Genomic DNA, 24,607 nt, shown 5'->3' with positions numbered 1-24,607 from the left:
AAATGCAAATCGGATTCTTCCTTTAAATTGTCTTCAGTGGACAATTTGTTGTTGACTCTTGCTTTAAAAAAAAAACAATCTCTCTCCTTACCAATGTTTGAGGGAAAAAATTCATATGTGTATTCAAGGGTTTTAATGGAAATCTTTCCCTACTCAGCTAATGTGAATTACTTTTATTTGCAAGTGTGAAGAAACACTGAATTTTTATTTCTTTGGATATTCAGAGTGACCACTAAGAGAGCCTCTAATGCAAATGAGTAAGTCAGAGGTCACACATTTATACTCGGTATTAGGTCTAAGACAGTTAAAAGTGCCTTGGTTTGCATTACTACGGGAGGAAAGTTTCAAGCAGGTGATTTGAAAAGGATTAGGAAGAGAAGAAAGTACAATTTGGGTGGGTTCAGCTGGACAACAGATGTGAACCGATAATTATAAAGCCCATTAAAAACATAATTATTCAGTTTTCTGGCCAGAATGTTAAGACAAGAAAAGGGTCAATTTAACACTTGGAGAGTGACAGTTGGTAAGTGAAGGATACAGCTGGCCAAATCAGGGCAGTATTTCTCAAACTTGGCAACTTTGAGACATGTGGACTTCAACTCCCAGAATTCCCCAGCCAGTGGAATTCTGGGAGTTGAAGTCCATATGTCTTAAAGTTGCCAAGTTTGAGAAACACTGAGTTAAAGGATAGGGGAGGTGTTTTGTACCTGAAGGGAGCAATGCTCAGGCAGAGGTCACCTGTATATGAGTCTAGGACTGCACTAATTCAAAGTAAATCCAGACTTCTGTCCTGCTACAGCATCAGCACCAGGGCTGATTTATTGGCATCTCAACAGTGGGGTAACCATAGAAGAACTAACAGCAGAGGGCTTTACACAGAATGCAAGTTTTCATAGATGACCCAAGATCAGGAAGATTGAAATATGGTTATAAATCTGTCTTTCTACCACCACAATAGCAATTAATTTGAAAATCTCATATAAACATATTTAATACTGAATTTCAGTATCTCTTATATTCCCCAGCAATGAAAAAAGAGATTCAAAATGCTTTAAGTAGAACATACACAATTTCTATAAGTGTGTTATGGAATTCAGAAGATACAGAGAGACTGGTAATAGGCATATTGCTCTGAATTCCCTACACCCATGATAGAGAATTGATTCTACTTTATTTTAATATAAAATATTATACAGTTTTACAAATGCCAAGCAGCCTTCATAGAATAGCTTTTTAAAAGGAGGTGCTTGAACCTCCTTTAGTTCAATGATAATGAGATTTGATGCACAATCAGCTATGAACACCCATACAGCGAGGAAGACCAGAGTGAATTTTAGAAATATCAGATGAGAATAAACCAAACTATCTCGCCATTCATTTATCTATTTTCAAAACCTAAAATGGAGCTGGTTAAAAAGTATGTCAAGATTTTCAGAAATCTACATTCTTTGTTAGTTTTCTTACAAAGAAATCTAAATGCAAGGTTGTTGGCAGTGTCAGGAACAAAGCCTCCAAGGAAGATTTGCGTTTGTGCTAGAAAAGATCTGGGGCCAGTCTGTAGACAGCTGGAACCAAGATATCTTGTTTCAATTTTTCACCAATTGTTTTTAGCAACATCTTAAATTTGCTCACTTGTTTTTGACTTTGGCTTTTAAGTCCAGCAACAGCCTCCTTTTCTTGAATATATGATCGTACAAAAAACAAATACTATATTTATGGTTGCCATAGTAATGGTTTAATACTTGTTGATAACCTGTTGCTCGTCTCATCCAGGTTTAAGAAAGAATAAGAAAAAGGACTGTTAGGGAAAAAATATTCCTCCTTCATGACTACCTGTATCGAAAACCCTTTGACTATCACAACTGGACAAACTCCAGTCTATGTTTCACTTTTGCTGATAAAATTATTCAGATAGGCATTTTTTCAGAGTTGTAAAAATGATAGCATGATTTCATTGCTTTATGAAATAACAGCAGTTCCTCATATTTAAAACTAAGATTTCATAGGAGATATTTCCTGGTTTTACTGTAAAATGCTTCTTGAGGAATGATTTCATAAGAACTGGTAGTGCTAGCAATACCAGCATCTCATACTAGCTGTCTTTTATTCTAGCTGTCTTCATGAACAATGCTAAAGAGAACATTTGATCTTCTCTTCTGCTATATGTGCAATGCAATGAATGTATTCCAGGTAATGGTGTAAGTTTTACATCCCATTAGAAACTGGTTTCAGCACAAGCCAATGTCAGCATCTTAAGAAAAATAGTCCAGCCAACAAGTTTCCGTAATGAACTAAAGAGCATATTGTACCATGCAACCATTCCTTTATTAGTCAGTCCATCCATCCAATCAGCCAGCCATCCCACCATAACTTTTCTATATTATACCCCGATATAAAGCTTTATACATATGGCCAACTAAAACTATCTCCAGTTTATGATACTGTCATTCCTCAGAAAGAAAAGAAGTTATATGGGTAATGCTTTGTAGGCAAGAAATTTGTCATCTCCAGGTATGAACTGGGAAAGTCTTGCATCAGAAACATTGTAGGGTCATTCAACTTAGTATAGGTAACAATGATGACTTAATGGTATTCTATAAAGCAGTTTCTTACAGGGAAAAAATCACTGATGGAGCACAAGCTTTTTTGCATATTAAAAGTCCCATGTTCTCTGAAACCCTGAAGACCTATTGCCAGTTAGTGCAGATAATATGGAGTTAGACCACCTGACAGACTCAGTATAAAGTAGCTTTCTATAATCACACATAGTGTAGTTTTCATACATAGTGAATGTATGAACTCTTGGTGTTAACACGTCGCATGAATGTGCATAGTATACTTGAGGTTGAGCTCCTATTCCTACAGCTTTCAGAGATGATTTATGAGACTCTAAAGATATAAATTAACCCCTTTATATATAGATGTCAGCATGTCTGGGCACCTCACAGACAATTGGTAAAAATGTTGGTGCTGCTGGTTGTGGTTGTTGTTGTTGTTATTATTTTGTAATGTATCTTCATGTGAAAGATATTTTCCAGTCAGCCTAACCTTCCTAGTGCAGATATTTCTTTCCTTAGTATTAATCTGGTTCCCCGTTCCATTTTCTTTTCCTGGACTGTGTCAATCCTCAAAAGAAGAGAGAGCCCTAGATTAAGTTAGTTATTTCTAACTTCTACAAGTCCACACCAGTACCGAATATATTATCCAATGAATTTTATGATGGCCCTGTCACCACACAACACCTCTATATCTTTTAATTTATCTTAGAGTTAGAAATCAGAGTATTTGGTCTGGAATTTTAGTATTAATTGTGATATTGGAGATTTTCTTGTACAGTAATTCATACAAATTTTCAAGGTCTCTGGCTTTCTAGAAGCAATACACTTCATAGGCTACTTTCAAACTCCTTAGGCACTATGCAAAATTACCATTTACTAAGCCACAGAAGGTAGAACAATGGAAGATTTGTGAGAATTGATCCATTGGATAAAGAAACCTATGTTTCTATAGAACAATGACGTTTGTAGATAAAGAAGTACAAGCACATGGCTAGAGGAAAATAGGCTGGATCAATACAAGAAGGAGCTAGCATACAATATACTCATCCTGAATTGAGAAACCCATCACTGGTGACAGCAGCAAGGGACAACATGGATGGGTGGCCTGTATCAGGCACTAAAGCACTAAGACAAGCTCATTTCACATCTTGTCACATTGAACAGAAACCTCAACAACATTGGGATTTTCAGCGGAGTGCACTGCTATAAGATTCTGAACAGGCAATCTTTGGCTGCATCTGGAAACAGACTGCTGAGTGGACTGATGTGCCAAAGTGCAATGTTGTGCAGAATATTCCCCACAGACTCTTTACCTTCCATCACTTGATGTGAATAGACTGTGTCTTCATATCATAGATTCTTCTTCATCCTCTTCAATCTCTTTATCAATTTGAAAGGCTATGTTCTCATAGCTAGTTATTCCTCCATATTTTCTCATATGGACCATCAAAGGTTTAGGAGACGGGCTACCTGCCAGGGTGGCCACATACATGCCAGTTCTATTCTCCTCCAGAGAAGGACCCCAATCCATTGTTGGTCTGCTAGCTTGCTGGATTCTCTGCAGGTAAACAAACAAATAATGTATTGTTATCATTATAAGCACATCCCAGTGAAATTCCAGCAGCTCGAATGGGAACCCAAAGAAAATATTTTGCAGTTCATGGGCATTAACAGAATCTGCCATGTATTACTAACTACCATGGAAAACTGTTGCCCAGAAGGAGGCCTTATGGGTTTTGATGGGATTCCAGATAATCTAAACCAGCCCACAGATAGTATTTTAGTTACTTAGAACTAAAGTAGTTCATGGATAGAAGAGAAACTGCCTGTTAAACAAATCCTTCACTAATGATTTAGTTTTAATCAAGCCATATACAGTAATCTACAATATTTGTCCCATTGTTTACATAAGAAATGATTTCATTAGGCTGTTCAAACAATGGAATTGTTATATTTCTGCATTTTTTTCTCCTGGAACCATAAAGCATTATGGCACTCAAGTTCTGTTTGGCCTTGGGATCTCTTTAGGCTTTCTCAAGACCTGTAAGCCCTCCAACACAAAGAACTAATAGTTTTGTTGCAGGCTGAATTATGCTTTTTGAGATCCACTAATTACCTGACCTAATGTCCTAACGCCTGCACAAGTGAGGTACCAATAACACTTCCCCATAACCTCTTCCTTGTTTACTTGCTTTATCTTCCATCTGCCCGTTCACACTCTAGCTTACTTCATAAACATATTAACAGAGACCATCAAGGTAAATAATAGCTCAGTTTGTTCTGCTGACTGAACATGAAAATTTGCCCCCTAAAATATTTGGAGATGCCCAAAGGAATTATTTGCTTCCTCTTCTCAGTCAATGCAAAAATAATACAATGTTTATTTCAGGAACTTTGAAACTCACATATGATACATAATTGCTATGTGCCAATGAGTAATCTGCCTAATGTTTATATTATCTCAAGATTCATATAAACTTTCATCCTTACTGTTTTGACCATTATAGTAAAAATGTGGAAGATGAGTCCTAAATGTGACTTCTAGACCATGACAACTACAATGTCATTACTAGCTGCAGCTTTAAATTTCTTTTATATAGAATAACATGAGGGAAAAATGAAAAAACATAGATTTCCCAGAATAATAATCAGGAAAGGAAATCCAACCAATGATTTGCACAACAAAAATTAATCAGCCCTGATATTAGTGATCCAGTTAGGATTCTGCCCCAGGACCAAGTCTATCCTACCCCCACCTCCCACGACCACCCAGAGAGTGACAATGGAGACAGCAACAGCAAAGAGACCAATCATCAGCTGCTGGGTTGGCTTAGGCGTGCTGATGCCATTATTGCTATATGCCATCACATCCTTTCTTCTTATTTTATAGTTCCTGAAAGCATCTTGTAAATGGCACATGGTGCAATCAATATGGAGAGAAAGCAGGGTGGATTTGATCTCTATTGGGAATAGCTTGCAAACCCAACTGGGATGGGGAGGGCAGTATAGAGGGGCCATGGTGTCCTTCTAATGGTTCAGGAATCCAATAGTTCACCCTAACCTAGTAATTACTGGGGATGCGGTGGCGCAGTGGCTTAATGATGCAGAAAGTTGCCTGCCAGAAATGGTCGACACTTCAGCGGTTCAAGCCCAGCTTTCGCACAGCAGAGTGAGCTCCTGCTTCCTCCCCAGCTCCTGCCAACCCAGCAGCTCGAAAACTTACGTGAGTAGATAAATGGGTACTCTCACTCTGGTGAGAGGAAAAATGCTGGCGGCGCCTTGCAAAAGGAGTCAGGAGCAGTTGCTGGTAGCGCAGAAGCTGCGCTCACCCGAAAAAGACCCAAAGCAACAGAAACCCCGCCTCCTGTGCTCGCCAGCTGGGCTCTGCTTTAGGAAGGAGGCACTGGCAAACCACTTCCGAAACACCTTGCCTTGAAAACTGCAAGGACTCGTCCAGGCAGTCACCGCAGAATCGGTAATGACTGAGTGCGGATAAAAAACAACAACCTAGTAATTGGTGGTTGGGCAAAAAATGGAATCTGAAGATCAACCCAACTGGAGGACATCAGGTTTCAGAAAGCTGATTTGTTTATATGAAGCCCTGTAACACTCAAAACTCTCACATATGTAAGAGAGATGATTAGCAGTACCATATGATCTTGGCTTGTAATGCAGAAGTGCTGGACTCTGTTTATTTTCTACAGATAATCACTTTGCAATGTACATATATACCAGTAGAGGACACCTTCTGCTTCAGTATAATAGCCTGCTCTTAAAAATGATCTTATTAATATAATAACATAAACTGAATATAAAGAGAGAACTTTTCTAACTGGGGCAAAGTTTACAAAGAATTGTCTAGAGGAAATGTATCCCTGGAGCTATAAAACCTTGGGAGTGTCTCAGAGAGAAAATAAAAATGAAATTGATGATTAACATCAGGGCCTATGAAGTCAGAAGCAAAAGGGCTCCATGGAAAATAGGGTAATCACTTAGGTGGGCAGATTAGGAACTTGGAGATCCATTTTTTTTCCTAATTTAAATTTCTGTCAAAAGACCTCTTATAGTTCCAGTGCTGGCACCTTGACCTGAGTGCCTCTGAAAGGTTCTTTTTAAGGACCAAGTGTCTCTGTGCATGCACGCAGCGCCTTTTATTTATGAAAGGAGGCAACTTCTGTTGGTTAAAAACTCATACACAATCAGAAAGACCAAAGGCTCATAGGAAGCTGCCTTAATATCAGTTTACAGCCCATAAGTGGCTTCTTGGATTAACGGCAACATTACAGGTTCTCAAGCAGAGAAAGCTTTTTGCTCATCACATTCCCTCTTTTTCTTCCTTTTTGAAATGGAAATTGCTAGGGATTGAACCTGAGATTTTGCATTTATAAAATTGTGCACTCAACATTGAAATACTGTCCCTCTGCCTAAAATTCTCATGACAAGAGTGAATAAAATATATTTGGGCTGGAAACAAAATTTTAAAGGTCAGATTGCCTTAGGTGCACAGAGCAGATGCACACAGGGCTTATAACTTAAAGCATCTTAATAACAATAAATCATTTTTTTAGGAAATATGAAAAGCAACAGAAAGGTCCCCTTGTTTTAAATATGTATTAGCCAGCAACAGATTAAGAGATGAAATTTCTAGCTTTGCAGGCCCAGGGATAAAATTTCTAGCTTTGGCTGGTTGGCATCCCTACATATTAAATGAGATGCTAGAAAAATATTATTTTGTATTTGCCTAAATATTAAGAAAAATCATCAACGTTTCAATGGTAATGTATTAATCTTTTTACTTACTTGCCCCTGCTGAATGAACTGTGTCAATTGCAAACCTCTAATGTGTTGCAAGCATCTCAAAAACTGATTCATTATTTAGAAAATTGGCCCTTGCTTTTCTCCCTCTTTTCAGAGCTGGGTAGAATTTATATCCCAGTGACTTCATCTAGAACAGTGTTTCTCAAACTTGGCAACTTTGAGATGTGTAGATTTCAGCTCCAAGAATTCCCCAGCCAGCCTGGCTAGGGGATTCTAGGAGTTGAAGTTCACACAGGTTAAAGTTGCCAAACTTGAGAAACCTTGGTCTAGAGCTTGAAAGCATTGTTGTCACACTGGAGAGACAGCCTGCCATGCTGCTGCCACACACCTTGTCTTCAAGGCTGATCTAGTGCAAGAGAGAGACTAAGGATATTCTCAGTGCCTCTGCTGGTTTTTTCCAAAATCAGTCCTCCCTTGCAAGTGCCTTCTTAGCAGCCTATCATGGGGGGCAGGAGGAGGGGAAAATATTGTCCACGCCAACAGAGAGACCAACGCTCACAAAGGCCTGTTACCAAATGTATGGACTTTGGGTGTTTTGAAGACAGAAAGAAGAAACATTTGCTTCTGTTTTTGTGAAGGAAGGAGACAGGGTTATTTTTTTAAATCATAGAACACTGGAAGCTTCAGGGCAATGCACTCAGCAATTGATTTGGAGCAAGGAGAGTGAACATTCACTGACCGGCCTTCTCTGGGCTTAGTTATGGGCTTGGTTGGCTGAGCAGTAATTGGTTGAAGGTGCTGTTTGAGAGTTCCAGAGCCATAACATACAGAGGACACCATGCTGAAAGCCTTTCGGACTTGTAGACAAGTAGGACAAAGGGGAAGAATGGTGGATTGGCCTTCAAGTGGGCAAAAGCATTGCAGGTGGTAAGGCTGGTGATGTGGCAGAGCTCTTTATCTGATCACAGTACTGTATGAGTTCCTAATGACCTTCAGATGTAATGCTAAAGTTCAGACTTGTATTGCGTGAAGAAATCTGGAGGAGTATTGGGCATTTCTGCCCAGCTGTAAGTTCAAAAGCTTTCAGTTTTGTTTTCAGTTAGCCAGAGTTATTGATATGCCTGATCCCTAAATTGTGCTCAACTTTAACCATGGTTTATACACCAAGAAGTTGGTATTTCATTAAACCACAGTTAATACTAATTGGCTTCAGTCATAATGCTGTTTTCGTCAACCACCAAAATGAAAATGCCACTTTTTCCCTTATTACAACAAGGGGAGAAGAAGACAGTGCTGAGTCTTATCAAGGGTGTTCATATATCACTGCACATAACTGAGGTCAAGATGTAAAAATGAAATATAGGAAATATATGTGGCTGTGGCTAACTGCCCCTTTGTGCACTCAGATTTTCTGGTATGTATAATTATTGTTTTCCTTTCACACTTCATCTCTGTACTGTAACCACACCTTTGTACCCTGGTCCATGAAATATGATTTGTGCCTTAACAATGCAAAACTATTGTTACTGTTTTTTATTCCTGCTGCCAGAAGAAAACAAATAAAAAGGCCATAAAACCACATCACATCACATGGGCATTAGGACTGGCTAGATGAGAAAATGCAGAAAATAATGTTCTAGTAGGGTAGTCAGACAGTAAAATGATGAAAAGCAGAGCAGAGACGGGCAACCTGCAACCCCAGGCTTGCAAATAGCTCTGATCTTCTTCTTTGGGCCTGTCTTTGCAAAGCCTCTATTGATGAAAACTGGGGACATAATTTCTTAGTTTGCTAAGGAACGAAATCCATTAAACTATAGCGCAAGTCCTGCAATAGTTTTGTTTAGAAATATGAGAATTTTCCCAGATTCCCCCTTCTCCTTTGCATAACTGCTCCATTTATTTTAACCCAACAGGGTTAGGCCGGGTTATCCCCCCCCCCCCCACCTTGTATTGGGTTGGAGGGTTTTCTTCTTGTTACTTACTTGCCAGAGCGTCCCTTCTTCTCGGAGCACAGCAAACACCATCCCCATGGGGATCATCAGGCATGAGAAGATCCCCATTAGGATGCCCAGAGCCTCAGCCCAAAATGGAAAGCAGTAAGTGCCATTGTACTTTGAAGGCTGGTACTTGATAATGCTGTACACAAGCAGGGCCTGAAATAGAACATCAGACATCAGAGAACCAATCTGCCCTAGCAGTTTGCATTTCATTTCAAACTTAAATGTTACAAGTTAATTAGGTATATATCATACTGCTCAACAGATGCAATATTAATCCCATAGGGCTAGTATAGTGGCACTGTGAAAGATCAGCAAGGAGATACTGGGATGGACTCTTTTTTCCTTAGGTACATAGAATTTTATAGTCCCATGTAATGTGGGTATATAAATCGTTGAGGATTAATGCAGAATTAAGTAAGTATTTATTTTAGTCACTAAAGGATTATCCCTTGTTTTGTTTGTCATTGGTATGGAACACCTGTGCAGAGTGAAATGAACTTTCTCAGCTTCAGCAGAAAACCTTGGGATGGTCTCATCACCACCTTGTATAAACAAATACTCCTCCTTGGTGGGAATAGGCAAAGCATTCCAAGAACAAGATAAGATAAACTTTTCCTCCTTGTCCTTGGCAAGATCAAGTGAGATGAGGCCACTGAAAACAGGGGTGATTAATTATGGTTTAGAGCCCATATAAGCTGCTCAGAAACCCCCATGAGATGGGACTTTGATGCAGACCTAACCAGGAGGGTGCTGCATATTTGCTAGCTATGAAGGGGTCTGCTTGCCTTCATCTCTTTGGAGTCCCTTGACTGGCAGAAAGGGTGCAAGGACATTCTTTCTTTTCCTTAGTCCTTCCAGTATTCTTGGATATTCCTTGATTGTTATCTTATATTGTGTTCTTTCCTCATACTGCCATGGAATAAAGCCTTAAGTACTCAAACTTAAGTGTGTTCATTGCTTCTAAATCCAGAAGTGCCTGTGACCCAACCCTGCTGAGCTGGGAGCACAGCAATGCAGCAAGGATAAAAAGAATCCCTGGGTGGCAGACGTGGGGTCAATAGGAAGAGCTAGCAGGAAAAATGCTTCAGAAATACCATAGTTACCATCATTGTTACTGGAGACAGGAACAACCAGCAGGCCCTAAAGTATATCCCTGGTTTGAAACCCAGCATCATGTGAATATCACAGCAAAATCTTCTCATGCCTATGGGAAACAGTGGGAAAGTATATCATCTGAATGAAACTAACTGATGAACTGTTCAACTCTATGTATGTTTATTCAAAAGTTTTACAATGTTCAGTGAGACTTTCCCGCAGGAGAGCATGCATGAGATTGTAACCTGAGAGGAAGTCCCACTGAATACAGTAAGGCTAACTTCCAGGTAAGCAGGCACAAGTTCCTGCTGTTCAAGACACACAGTCTGTAACTTCCGCACAAGATTTTAAAATTTATCCAGCAGCGTAAATCTCTGGGATATAATGTGAAAGTTGTTGCAGTATTTAAATCAGCTTCATGTGACTTTAGAGAAAAGGTCACTTATTCTGGATTTTGGCCACCTTTTTCCTAAATCCCAAGCCTTTGCTCCACAAATTACACTGCATACATTTTTGCATTTCCCATTTCACTTTTAAAAAAGGGTTTACTACAATTCCAAAAATGTCTTACCATAAACACGTGTCACTACCAGGCAGGTAGTAATGACCACCACCATGAGCCCAAACCCAGCACTGTAGTCATCCAGCAGCACCAGCCAGTACATTCCACCCTGCAGAGAAAAAGCCAGAAACATCCAAAGTCTATCCCCCAAATATTTATTTATTTATTTGAATGTATAAGCCACCAACTCCATCTTATTAGAGCAGAACAATTTAAAAATATATTTAATGGAATACTACTTTGGTTTCTGAATAAAGCGGTTTGGGCCAAAATATTATAACTATAGGCTAGGTTTCATTACCTAAATATTCAAAAGGAATAAATACTATAATATGCTAAAAGGCTAAGGACATCATCCTAAGAAACGGATAAGACACTGCTCAGATTTTGAATGTTGAGCTTTAAGTAGCTGCAATTAACTGTTAATAGAAATTAGCCTATTTGGTTGGGTAGAAGGATAAGCCACATGTTCTGCTTTGCTGATCTTCTCTTGTACTTGTCACATAGTTTACTAGATAATATCTGAACTCCTCTTTATTCTTTGCCTTTTTGCCCCTTTATCCTAATTCAGTATAGGTTGTCCTTGTAAGTACTCGCCTAGATGCTTAGCTGAAAGCTCCAGCCGGTGCGACCTCTGCCAATCCACTTTGCTTACCTCCGTTGTGAGAATGAGCCCCATTAGAAACATTGCAACACAAACGATGCCCGAGAAAAAAGCCTTCTTTGGTCGCAGGTAATATGGGAACTCATCGGTCACTGCAGTAACAATGGTCTCTAGAAAGGCAAACTGAAGACAAAAGTATGTGATCGCATCAACTGTAAGGTCCATTCATTTGAAGGTACACAGCTGAAGCCTATTCTCTCAGCAAGCCTCGCCCTTACCTGACTGTCCAGGCCAAGAGTCAACAGCATGAAGAAAAAGAGGAAAGACCAGAAAGGAGAAAGAGGAAGCATTGTCATGGCTTGAGGATACACTACAAACGCCAGCCCTGGACCTAGAAGACAGGCCAAGAATGAGAAGGATTACGAGTGCAGTCAAGGAGACATTATTAGAGCTGGATTTCATGAATATCAAAATCAGGTCACTGAACAAGGGAGATTATAGCTCTCACTGAAACTGCTTGCTCACACTGTCACACAAACTGCATTTTGATTGCTGGATGTGGGGAACTGCAAATGTGTGATTTCTTTTCATTCATTCATTTATTGGCCTCGTATGCAAAGAACTTGGCTGGGCATGATTTAGAGATAAAGGCATTTATAGTTGGGGTTTTTTTTCTTTTCCATAGTTGGTTTTCTTTTTTCATTGTTGACTCCTGGTGACTGCATAGAGTAGTCCTAGCAGTTTTCTTGGCAGCATTTTTGGAAGTGGTTTGCCATTGCCTGCTTCCTAGGGCTGAGAGAGAGGGATTGGCCCAAGGTCACCCAGCTGGCTTTGTGCCTAAAGCAGAACAAAAGTTCACGCTCTCCTGGTTTCTAGCCAGATGCCTTAGCCACTACACAAAACTGGCTCTGTTCCTTAGGTAGCTGAGTGTTTTCAGTTGCCCCTTTTGCAATGTGAATGGGGTGGGACTGGGACTCTTCTGAAGTTCATGTGGGTAAAGAATTATAGTCCACATGTAATCAGTCAGAAAATGTGTTTCATAACTTCCATTTTAATTCTTCCCTAGATTGATCAGTTAATGCTAGCTAACTCCTGCTGGACACATTCATACATTTTTCTTGGCAAAAGTACAGATGTGGTTAGTGATAGCCAATTTCTTGATTACAATGCTAATGAGATTTAAAACCTTTTATTGTTGATCCCATTATATTTTCATTTTATCACAGAGCGATGCACAAACAAGAAAATAAATCTCTTCTTTGCCTATGGCTCATGTGATTAGCTTGGAGACGCTATCAATAATTTTGTTCAGTTCTTCTTTGTCTTCTGTTATCTGCTTATTCTACTGCCTTTAATCTTTCCAAGCATCAACATCTCCTCCAAATACTCTTCTTCCACATTATGTGTCCAAAACGCTTAAACTTTAGCCAGTTGGAGGAGGCTGTTCAAATGGTGGCCAGGGTTGGCAGGGCTGGAATTTCAGCCAAATGAACCTCAAGTTCTTGGGAATGTTTGCACTCTCCTGCTGGACACAAAGCAGCACAGCACAGACCTGCTCCAGGTGTGCAATAAGGGCACACTGTGAGGGCAGCAAAATTTAGGATGCCACAGTTTCCTACTGATTCCAGGATGGGAGGAGAGCACAATGAAGCAGTTGCATAGACGTAGCCTAGGAGTGGGGAAATTCCAGTTCTAACTCTCAACCATGGAAGCTTACTGGGAGATGCTGGGCTAGTCACTTTCTCTCAGCCAACCTATTTCACCAGGTGGTTGTGATGGGGAAAAATAGGAGGAGCAAATGCTACACGCACCACCTTAACCTCCTGAATGAAAGGGAGAATATACATGTAATAAAGAAATAAATCTAATTTCCCTTTCCAAAATGTCTGGCTTTAGCTCAGTGATCATACTTTTGTATATATCAATGATCTGGGAGTCATCCTTGTACAGTTCTTCTATTTGTACCATTTCTCCTTTATATCAACTTTCTCATTAGATCTTGATTTTTATTGTACCCATGTTTGTGTAAAAGTGTCATTTGATTCTTTTAGCTTTCTTAAATCTCTTGTCCTTTCCATTCAATTTTTTTTTCTTCCTCAATTTCTTTACATTGCTTATTTAGATATATCCGATTGTCTCTTCTTGTTTTTATCTGGAATTTGGCACTTAGTAGGATAAATTTTCCTCCGTCACTGCAGCACTTATTCTCTAGCAGTCTAACACTTAGACATTCTAACCCATACACACATACATACTTGTAAAAAAGAGGATGGAAGGAATGTTTAGGTTTTACCTGCTTTGGCAACTTCCTGAACAGGAACATCAAGTTCTTGGGACATGTAGCCCAAAACAGAAAAGATGGCAAAGCCAGCCAAAATGCTGGTAACAGCATTGCCCACGGTGACTATAAATGTATCCCTACAGAACAAAAAAATACAGGAGCTCAATCATTTGATCTCAGACATTATAGAATGTCTAAGGAGATATAAGGTAATGAAGAACATGCTTGCCTGTTATTAATGCAAAGATAGAGTATATCCACCTGCCAGATGTTGAACTCCAACTCCTATCAGCCCTATCTAATATGGCCACTGATGAGATGTATTAGCAACCATGACCCAATAAAGATCTGGAGGGTCACATTTTACCCACCCCCATATTAAAAGAATATTAGAACATCCATATATGTCCACTTCACACTATTCCCTTTTGGGGAAAGCAATGTTATGCAGACTAGCATGGAAACAAGAAACACAGTGTGCCCTGGCACATGGAAATCTGGAGATCTTAAGAAATGCACCATTGCTAGATGTTTCAGTATGAAAAAGCAGTGGATGTAAGAATTCTCACAAATTTGAGAATTAGTGGAGACAAAGAGATCATAACAGACAGGAACATAATGCCAAATATCTTTTTGTTACCCACCTGACATTGCAAAAGAGAACTAGACTAAGAAGGTATACTGTATGAATACAAACTGGGTTTTTGCTGAATTTCTGCAGGATGCTAGAGAGAATTTGTTATTGCTGTTGTTATTGTTACCATTTATTTGATTTGTATGGGTGCCCATCTCATCTAAGCAACTCTGGGCAGCTCGCAACAAGTAAAACATAATCCAATAAAAACAAGTTAAAAACCAATATACAAATATATAAAAACCATCCATAATCAATTTAAAACAAAAAATAAGGATCAGCAGCAGAATGCATCCTTACATCAACTCAACACAGCCATTGTAAAAGTTCCCCACCATTGCCAGGCCCCAGGCACAGCACAGAGCCGTGTCTTCAGAGCCAATGAATCCTTTCCCCCTTCCTTTCTCCCTTTCTTTCCATTTTATAACCCTAGCTGTATATCCGTAATTGCCATTTCTCTGCCTATTACCCCATCCATGATTCTCTTTAAAGCACAGAAAACAATAATTCTCTCTCAGTGCATTCCATCTCCATTACATACAAATTGAAAATATATACCTGTAAATATTCTGGTGGAAGGTATTATATGATGCAAAGGTCAGAAGTCCCCCAAATCCTACCCCAAGAGAGTAGAAGATCTGCAAAGCTGCTTCAATCCACACCTGCATTGGAAGTGGAAAACAAGAAGTTAAATCATTTCAATAAACAAGCAAGCAAACAGTATTGGATACTACAGCTTTTACCCACAACCATGTGCAAGATATCTTTTTCAACAGCATGGATATAAAAGTAACTCAAAAAGGATGCAATTGAATGTTTTGTGCAGGGAATGTCTGGTGCTCACTAGAAAGAGTGTGCTGGGCTTTCCTTGCACAATGTTTTTCAGGCATAACTTTTATTGTGATAAAATTCTAAAGAAAAATGTTACCAAAACATCGCCATCCATCACTACCTGAAGTTGTTCCTAAATGAATTTGGAAATGTGCAACGTATGTCTTCCCTGCCATAAGTGCTCATCGTATATGGGAGACATAAAATGCTACTTGGCATATAGTAAAGAAATATGAAAAATTATTCGTACTTTCTCCTTTGTGCAACAATGCCCTTTGTGTGGATGGGCCCACTCAAATATATTTCAGGATCATATATAGGCTTTGAGACCTTAAATGAAGAACTTTGAAAAATGTTAAGGATGCCTTGTTCAGTGCCTGGTGCATGCGGTTTTCTTGGCAGCACTACAGAAATGCCATTGCCCTCTTTTAGGATTTTTTTTAAACTTCCCAGTCCACCCAAAGGTCTGGAATTCCCAGGTGGTCCCCATCTAAGAATGAAGCAGGGCTGATTCTGCTTAGTTTCTGAGATCACCTGAAACATGAAGTAGTCAAAATTAAATTCTGTGATATAATGATACTGGCAAAGATCTCACCTTGGGAGACAGTAGGAGGTCAAACTGGGGTGTGAGATAGAACTTGATTCCTAACCATGCCCCTTCAAGGGTCACCCCACGAATCAGAAGCATGATCAGAATGAGGTAAGGAAATGTGGCCGTGAAATAAACAACCTACAAGAAAACAGGGGCATTTAGTTGCGGCAGCTCTAAAAAGATACTGTGTACCCTGTAAACAACCCCAGAACTCTTGTATTCTTCCATAGATTTACACTACTGCCATATGCAAAATATTTTTCACAGAGCCATAACATGAAATGATAGAAATGGAGGAAGCCATAAAGACCTTCTAGTCCAGCATCCTGCCTAATACAAAAAAATCCAGAAAGAAAACGTGTCATCCTATGCTTGAAGAACTCTAGTGAGCCTATTCATCGTTTCCATGATCAAACTTCTTTGACTCATTAGATGTCTCATTTAATAATCAAGTGAAATCTTTCTTTCTGTGTTTTAATCCAATTAGGTCTAGTACGATCCATTTGTGAAGCATTATGACGGTATTTTAAGGTATATTATGACTTTTTGCAAAAATGGTCAGGGCCCATAGGTGATGCTGGAGTACTGCATTTTCTCTCAGTCCTCCACAACTGTTAAAGTATACTGCTGAAATAAGTTGAAACAATCAGGAGTGGATTTGGCACAGAAGTAACGTGAGATTCATTTCTGAGCTCAGGTTTGTGGATTATGATATTTTTTTGCCACAGTAGATGATCTAAGAATTCATGGGGGGGGGGGGAGTTGACCCTGTGGAAAAATAAAGTTAAAGATGCTCATCCCTTTCCTAAAATATAGAGAGGATTCTCAAAACATATTTTTCAATTCTGATAGTTTCTGTCATAATTATTACATTTAGGAAAGGTCAACTAGGATTAGCTTATATTTTCAGGGTGGAAAAAACACACTGGTGCCTTCTGCTAATGTATACTTTACCTTGCCAGAAGATTTGACTCCTTTTAAGATGCAAAGATACACAATGACCCAAGCTAGGAGGAGGCAGAGGCAGAGATTCCAACGAATCCTCCCAGGATCGCCAATTCCTGAGCTCTCTTGGATGTGGAGGACATAACGGCTTGGAAAAAGAGAAAAACTTCAATGGGCAGAAGGACTGTTCCTCTGCCAGTTATTCATGATGAGGTGACGAAAAGTAGATCTGCCTGAAAAGCATTTCCAAGTAGCAAAAAGCAAGAACATTTGTGTGGAGATTGCCTTATATGATAATACTGTGTGTGTGTCATTTTCACCATACGTATGTGTGCACACATGCAGGGAAGCAACAATTAAACAGCTTCTCAGATTAATGTTTCCAGTTAAATTGAGGCTTTAGTTTATCGTACTCTTCTGTTGGCTTTAGTTTAACTTGTGATTTGATGTTTTTCCCTGTACAGAAATTTCTTTATATAAAGAATTTGTAACATTTGCAGCACACATTAAGAAATGCTTTAAACCGTGTTCTTTTCCTACATATGTATTATTTCAAGTAATAATTTTGGGATGACTGCATGTGCCATGTGTGTGCATGATAAAATACATTTTTGTGTGTGATAGCCACAATGTCAGGACATGCAAAAGCTATTTCACATGTTACATTAATTTGCATGGATTACAACATACACTCTTTGTCTAATGTGTCTTTGTCAATAAGATTCTCAATAATTTCCAATCCTATTAACACAATAAAGTTTATTTTGAACAGAATGAACAATGCCTCCATATAGATTCATTAAGTTGAAATAAAGCTCCAGTTCCTCCTCTTTTGCTATAGCATATTTTAGCCTTATATGGATTTCTATACAGTCCCATTTTCATAACCTACAATTCTCATTAAAATATTAAACAGTTGGGAGAAAGAAAGATAAAAATACTTTATGCATGTAATGAACAATACTAATAGATTCATATATTTGACAGCAAATATCACATCCACATAAAACATTTTTTATGACAAATATATGTAAATTAGGGTAGGAAATGTGATGCCCTTCAGTTATTTTCGACTACGGCTCCCATACAGCGGTGCTAAAAGTTTGTGAACCCTTTTGAATTTTCAATATTTCTGCATAAATGTGACCTAAAAATCTGTTCTCCACACAAGTCCTAAAACTAGATAAAGAGAACCCAATTAAACAAATGCGTCAAAAACATTATACTTGTTCCTTTATTTATTGAGAAAAATGATCCAAAGCTGCATATCACATTTTAAGTCATATTTATGCAGAAATATTGAAAATTCAAATGGGTTCACAAACTTTTAAGCACCACTGTAATTACTGACCTCTGACCCTGCTTATGAGTGTTGAGAAATATCTGAAGGGCAAGAGGCTGCCCTCAGACCAAAGAGGGCAAACCTATCGCCATAGATCGCCTTCCCTGCCACCCTTGTCTTGCCTAAGCTACTTACCTCCAGTACTCCTCACTCGGACTGACAGTGTTAGAAGTGTTGAAAGGGACAGCACTGTTCCCTGTGTGCATGACATGGTGGTCCAGGCACAGGTCTGTATTCCACCAGTTGCCGCAGTACTGCCAAGGCAAGTTGTTTGTCAACGAGGCAAAGAGGTAGAAGAGAACATAGGCAATGATCATGTTATAGTAAATGGCCACCAAGGAGACAATCAGGATTGTGGCCATACCAATACCTAAAGAAGAGCAGAAATTATATATAATGGCAGCATAACACAGGCAACCCCCAAAGTTGCTGGTTGCTTACTGCACTGTTCATGATGCACATAAATTCAGCCCATGAGCTCAATTCAGACTGCTAGGTCTTTTTATCCAGCTTGTGAGGGCCACCAGAAGACCCTCTCTCTTCTTCTGTTGCTTTGGCTGCATTGGGTCAGTCATTAACTTTAGCTGTTTTTATCACAAGTCTTAAATTTGTCAGCAGTTTTCCTAGAGTAACCAAATGAAACCCCTCCAGAAATGTTGGAATTATAACTCCCAGAGTTCACAGCTAGCATGGCTGAAGGATGGCTGAGAATTTGAATAGTTTCATTCTTAACACATTTGGAATTTATGGGATTCTAGAACACTATACTAACATACTTTGTAGAGAGCTCATTTTGAAATGTGAGCTTTGTAAAAAAAGCCAGCTATATTAAATCTGCCTTGTCTTAATCCTCCTCCTTAATCCTTCATGCTTCTGAAACTACAGGAGAGAGAATTCTCTTCCCAAATGTTCTTTCACTTGCACACCATCCATTCTCATCAGTAGTATATTACTACTCTCATCTATTCTGTTAAGGAAGGCTCTACTTTTGTCTCCACAGTGCGTGAAAGCTAACCTATTCCACCAGCAGCCCTAATAATTTATTCTACAGAAGAAGAAATGGAGACAGAAATGATGAGGAAACTCGATGAGTACTGCATCGCACACAGACCTTTAAAGAGTGGGCTTATCTTCCAAACAGCAAGAGGCCCCAGGCTTGAGAACTGGCCTAGTGACAGCTCCATGAAGAAGATGGGGATCCCACATATAGCCAACATAATGAAATAAGGAACGAGGAATGCTCCTGCAGGAGAGAAATTACAAACAAATGACAAAAGGGGCAGAGCTCCAACTGAGAACAGCTGGGGATAGATAGTTAAATGTGACAATTACAGCATGAACCAAATGATACCTCTTCCTATCAGGTAATGTTTTATATCCTCATAAATCAAGAACCTAGTAAAATTGAGAGATGGGAGATTCAGAACATACAATGGAATGGGGGGGGGTTGTTTTTTGTTTTCCATGCTGCAAATAATTAAACTATGGAATTTTTTTCAAGAAGATGTTCTGATGGTCACACACTGGGATGGCTTTAAGAGGGGATTACAATATAATCTAACAGAAGGCAAGACTCTCAATACTTCCCAAAATAGAGAAATATTCTTCTGTGTATCAGAGGTATTAGGTCTTTCAGTGCTATTTGCTCTGGGGTGTAAGAGTGGGAATGGTGTTTCATTTATATCCTGCTTATGGGCTTCCCATAGTCATCCAACGTCTATTGTGAGAATAAAATGCTGAATTAAACAGATTTTAATCTGATTCTGCATTCTCTTTTTATTGTCTTATGGACTTTAATCTTACCATTAGAGTTTCCAGGTTCCAAATTGAAAATTTGGCTCAGAAATTTTTTCTTCCTCTTGCCTACTTGCATTAGGTGTGAAATAGAAGAAGGAAGGAGATACTACCTTCTCTGCTTGTTGCTTTCCAAATATTTTAAAACCACAGCACAAAACTTACAACTCTTCCAACTCTACTTTATCTCTCTAGCATTGGAATTCAGTGGTAGAATACATCACCTATAGAATGTAGAAATTCCCAGAAACAATCCATAACAGCCCAGTGGCAGAATATTTCTGTGTCTTAGCATCTAAGAATATTTCTCTCAGTCTGTGTCAACACTGCCACGGTTTTCTTTCCCCAATCCTTCAGAACTAGTCTGAAGATTACCCATTCATCATCACTGCTGCCAACTTCAAAACACTGAGAACAGTATGAGCTAGTCACGTCTTCCTTACAGCTGTCAAACAGAAGAACAGGCAACAAGCAATGCCTCTATACATAACTTTAGTTCATGTTCTGTGCATTTTGGGGAGGGGGGTGTCAGTAAGAAGTTGCAGTTAAAAGATCTATAGAGGATGAATTTCTGTGGAGAGAAGTAAGAGATTGGCTGGCTACTAGGAACCACAGGGCAGGGCAAGGCAAGTCTCTGTCAGTGAGAAAACAGCTGGCCCACAGGCCTTGCAGAACTTCAATCTTGCAAAAGGAACAGTTGCCTTTTGTGCAATTCTAGTTACACTGCAATTAATTCAGAAATAAAATGGCTTAATTGCTGAGCACAGTCAACAATATGAGATCACAGAGGTGCTGAGCTGCTTCTGGAATGGTTTGAAGACCCTGTGTGGAAGTGCCCAGAGACTTTAGGGGTCAGGTACTAGTCAGTGTAGACAATATGGTATTAGTTTTGACTGACAAATAGCATGACCCAGTATAGGGTAGCTTCCAAAGAAGCATGGAACTCTTATTTTTATTCTTTGGCAGAGAGGAACTGAGGCACAGCATGCTTCAAAAGGAGAGTTCCTAGCAGTCAATATATGATGTAGATGTATCTTCCTTTCTTCATGGATTCTTGTGATCAGAAAAAAAGATGGAAGAAAAACATGGGATGATTATGTAGAAATACTTATATATTCCCACCATCACCACCACCACCATTACCACTATCTATTAATGTGGCAGGGCCCCATCTGGATGCATTCCTTAAAGAGTCTTGAAAGTTTACTATGCTGCAAGCCAAATATTTAGAGGATAAAAGCTGAATGTGAAAAAACCTGAATTTTCTATCTCAGGAGTTGGCAGACTTTAGTTTGTGGAAGTAATTTATTTGTTCAGTTTTCTTTGATTAGAATCCGAAGGTCCAGCAAGTGGAACTTGATGCAAAAAGTGTATATTTAGAATTAAGAAATTCAAATCATAAATATATTTTGAGTACTAGAAGCGAGCAGTGGAGAGCCATTTGGTGTAGTGGTTAAGGCACCAGGCTAGAAGCCAGGAGACTGTGAGTTCTAGTCCTGCCTTAGTCATGAAGCCAGCTGGGGTCAGTCTTGGGTCAGTCACTCTCTCTGAGGCCTAGGAAGGAGGCAATGGCAACCCACTTCTGAAATCTTGCCAAGAAAATGCAGGTACTTGTCCAAGCAGTCACCAGGAGTCAACACTGACTTGAAGGCACCAAATATATATATATATATATATATATATTGAGTAGAGTTCATAGTCCTTCCATATTGAAATCTATTTATTTCAAGTTCTTTGTATTTCAGCAATAAAATTCAAATTTGAGGGAGTTACTCTATCACTGCTGTTGTTAAACAGTTTGAAGTCAGAATACTTGTGGATCTACTGCAAATGAACCACAGGTCTATTACAATATTCAGATCACTTTTTCATCCAACCCTGCTCTAAACGACTTGACAAGATCATAGGAGTGATAAGAGATGCAATCAACAACCGTACTTAAGTCCCAAGTTAGAACCTTGATCATTGTATTTGTATTTATGTATTCCAAAATGCCAAAGAATTATCTGTGTTTTCCATATTTGAAATGTGACTATTATTTTTCACTATTAACAAATTGATAACATTTTCTGTCCATGCCAAGTGCTCAATGTCTATTTTCCTGAACTGCAGGAAAATGCAATGAAAACACAATATTCATAATAAACTCAACAGAAAAAAAAATAAGTTGTGCAGAATCAAATTCTTTTTCTTAGTCCTATCATCATCCTGGAACAAATATACCCAGAGGTGAATCTTGGAAGATCAGAATTCTTCCCACCCTCCCCCCGCCCCCCACTTTGACTGATATTGTTGTCCAATAAAAAAGGGTGACATTTTCAGCAGTGTGTTGCCCTTTTGCATAATGCATTCATGCAAGCTGAATAACACACTGACAGAACGAGGAAACCACCTACTGATTCATCAGCGTGATTTTTGGAAATACATGGGATATTTGGCAAAGGAGCCCAGCATCATGCCGAAGCTGTTTCACAGTAAATAATTGACACATTATGATGGCCAGAGTGTTTTGAAGGAAAGATTTTGCCTCCAGACTTGTCTCCTTCATTTACCAAGAAATCTCCTGGGTTTCACATGGACCCAGAAATATTTTGAGAATGATGGGGAGCTTTCAGCTATACAGTTCAGATAAAAGCAATACTAGTCACATACTTAAAAAGAAAAATGAGAGAAAGGGAGGGAAGGTCATCAGTAAATTATAAGTGACTGTGGACATGCAGTGCCAGAGATCTCATGTTGGGGACTGCAGCCATATCATTTAATAGTCAGCAGAGACCAAATCAACTGGCTGATTGTTGACAACATTTGTAAGTATGGGTGTACAGATCAACCTGTATCCAGGCGTGCCCATATCACAGGCATTCATTAGTCTTACTTTTGAAGGTCACTTCCCCAAATACAGGAAAGTTTGTATGTAATTTTACAACTGAGAAATATTTTGAGATAAGACGTTAGCAGACTGCATGAATTATGTCCCATTGTACTTGAGCAGAAATCTGTCACAGATTTCTGCAGCATCTCTAGTGACAAGTAACTATTGAGGAAATGTATTAAATTAGTAGAACAGGGCATGGGGTGAGCAGACAGCGGATGGCAAATTGATCAGAAAGAAAAGGCACTACTGGAGGTGATATGCACTATAGATTCCAGAGTCTTGCAACCAGCTATAAGCTGAAGTAATACATGTAATTTAGAAATTGGATGTTCATACTTGGAATGCCTGTCGGATCATTTTTATTATAAGCCTCCTATCTCCATTTTGGTACTGGGCTGTGAAGCAGAACTCTTCCACATCACTTGTATGCTTCACGCTTTTGTCAAATCCCCGCTCCTTACATCTTGATAGTTTTAGAAGTGTAAGTGTGGATAAGCTTGGAGGAACAAATACAGTGTATGCCAGTTTCTACCAGATCAATGTCTTCTATGTAATTTGCAGAAAGACTGTCCCATATGTAGACTTCATCTGATACCTTTACATCAGACTTGAGTAAGCACACATTTATCCCCAAGAGATCTGCAGAGGCTTTTGTGACCACATATTGAATCTATGTCAGGAAATCAGATGGTATTAGCTGATATGATAGTGGCTGTAGACAACATAATATTGACTTGGAATCCTTCCATGTCATAACTCCTGTAATTAAACTCCTGTAAACTGGAATTTAATAAATGTAGAATTTAATGTATCTCTGGTGCTATATTTGGTATTATATTGTTATTTGTGTTTTAGACTCTGTACTTTTAATACAGGGTATATAAGCCACTCACACTCCATTTCAATTGGAGCAATACTTAACATAAAATTTCTCTTCTCTGGAGCCCTTCGTTGTACTTCCTACTCTTAAATATGTTGAAATGGGAAATACATGCACACCATAACTTTTGCTATTGCCGGCTGTCAATACGGATATGAAAATCTCACCATAAACAATGAGAAAGGTAGAAATTTTCCACACAAAGGCAAGAAAGAGTGGTGGTCAAGCGCTCACCTCCCCCATTTGTATAGGCACGATATGGAAATCTCCAAACATTCCCCAATCCAACGCAGTAGCCAATACAGGACAAAAGGAAATCCAGCTTGCCTGTCCAATTTCCTCTCTCTTCGGGATATTCAGTCTCTAGGTCACCATCTCCTTGATCACTAGGAGTCATTAACAAGTCTGGAATGACTGGCTGATAAGGAAGAGAGAGAGAAATGCAGAGGAAATGAAAGACACACATGAAAGAAGGGGGGAGAGGAGGGCAGGGCACATTTCAGAGCAAGGAGATAATGATTTTTAACATCCTATTAACAGAAGCTAGAATATGGTATACAAGTTCACCGTCCCAGAGCTTTTCAGATTGCTTAGTATGTATCCTTTGATGCTGCACTCTATAGCAAATTGCATATGTGAATCAGCCATCACAACTGAGACTTCTCAGGCAGGATTTTTGTACCCTTTCTCACATCCCGCCAGTGCTTCCTCTCTCCATAAAGCCAATTCATGTATTTCAGACATGAATCACAAAGGCTGCTTCGCACAGCTGACAGCCTTTACACCATGGCCTCCAGCACCATGGAAAGCTCTTGGCAGCCCTCACAGCCCAGTTGCTTTCAAGTGGGAGTGTTGA

At 39.2% G+C, this 24,607-nt stretch overlaps 1 protein-coding gene across 1 annotated transcript in view; it reads right to left on the bottom strand.

Moving 5' to 3' along the window:
• Positions 1-1,372: 1,372 nt before the first annotated feature.
• Positions 1,373-24,607, bottom strand: part of SLC6A7 (solute carrier family 6 member 7) — a 36,054-nt gene continuing 12,819 nt past the window's right edge. Inside the window, exons 2-14 of the mRNA XM_088134677.1 lie at positions 23,986-24,169; positions 19,314-19,445; positions 18,338-18,572; positions 16,870-17,008; positions 15,919-16,053; positions 15,051-15,154; positions 13,871-13,995; positions 11,856-11,968; positions 11,629-11,760; positions 10,983-11,082; positions 10,420-10,520; positions 9,299-9,469; positions 1,373-4,116 (exon numbers count right to left, since the gene is read on the bottom strand). Of these exons, the coding sequence (XP_087990803.1) occupies positions 3,904-4,116; positions 9,299-9,469; positions 10,420-10,520; positions 10,983-11,082; positions 11,629-11,760; positions 11,856-11,968; positions 13,871-13,995; positions 15,051-15,154; positions 15,919-16,053; positions 16,870-17,008; positions 18,338-18,572; positions 19,314-19,445; positions 23,986-24,169 (1,884 nt within the window). The 3' untranslated portion in view covers positions 1,373-3,903. The remainder of the gene's footprint in view (positions 4,117-9,298; positions 9,470-10,419; positions 10,521-10,982; positions 11,083-11,628; positions 11,761-11,855; positions 11,969-13,870; positions 13,996-15,050; positions 15,155-15,918; positions 16,054-16,869; positions 17,009-18,337; positions 18,573-19,313; positions 19,446-23,985; positions 24,170-24,607) is intronic.

This window comes from Python bivittatus, unplaced genomic scaffold, assembly GCF_059951505.1.
Source record: "Python bivittatus isolate LINGU-HERP-01145 unplaced genomic scaffold, Pbiv_v1 ctg000080_np1212, whole genome shotgun sequence".
In the NCBI taxonomy this organism is placed as follows: Eukaryota; Metazoa; Chordata; class Lepidosauria; order Squamata; family Pythonidae; genus Python; species Python bivittatus.
This window is presented reverse-complemented; position numbering and strand designations above follow the sequence as displayed.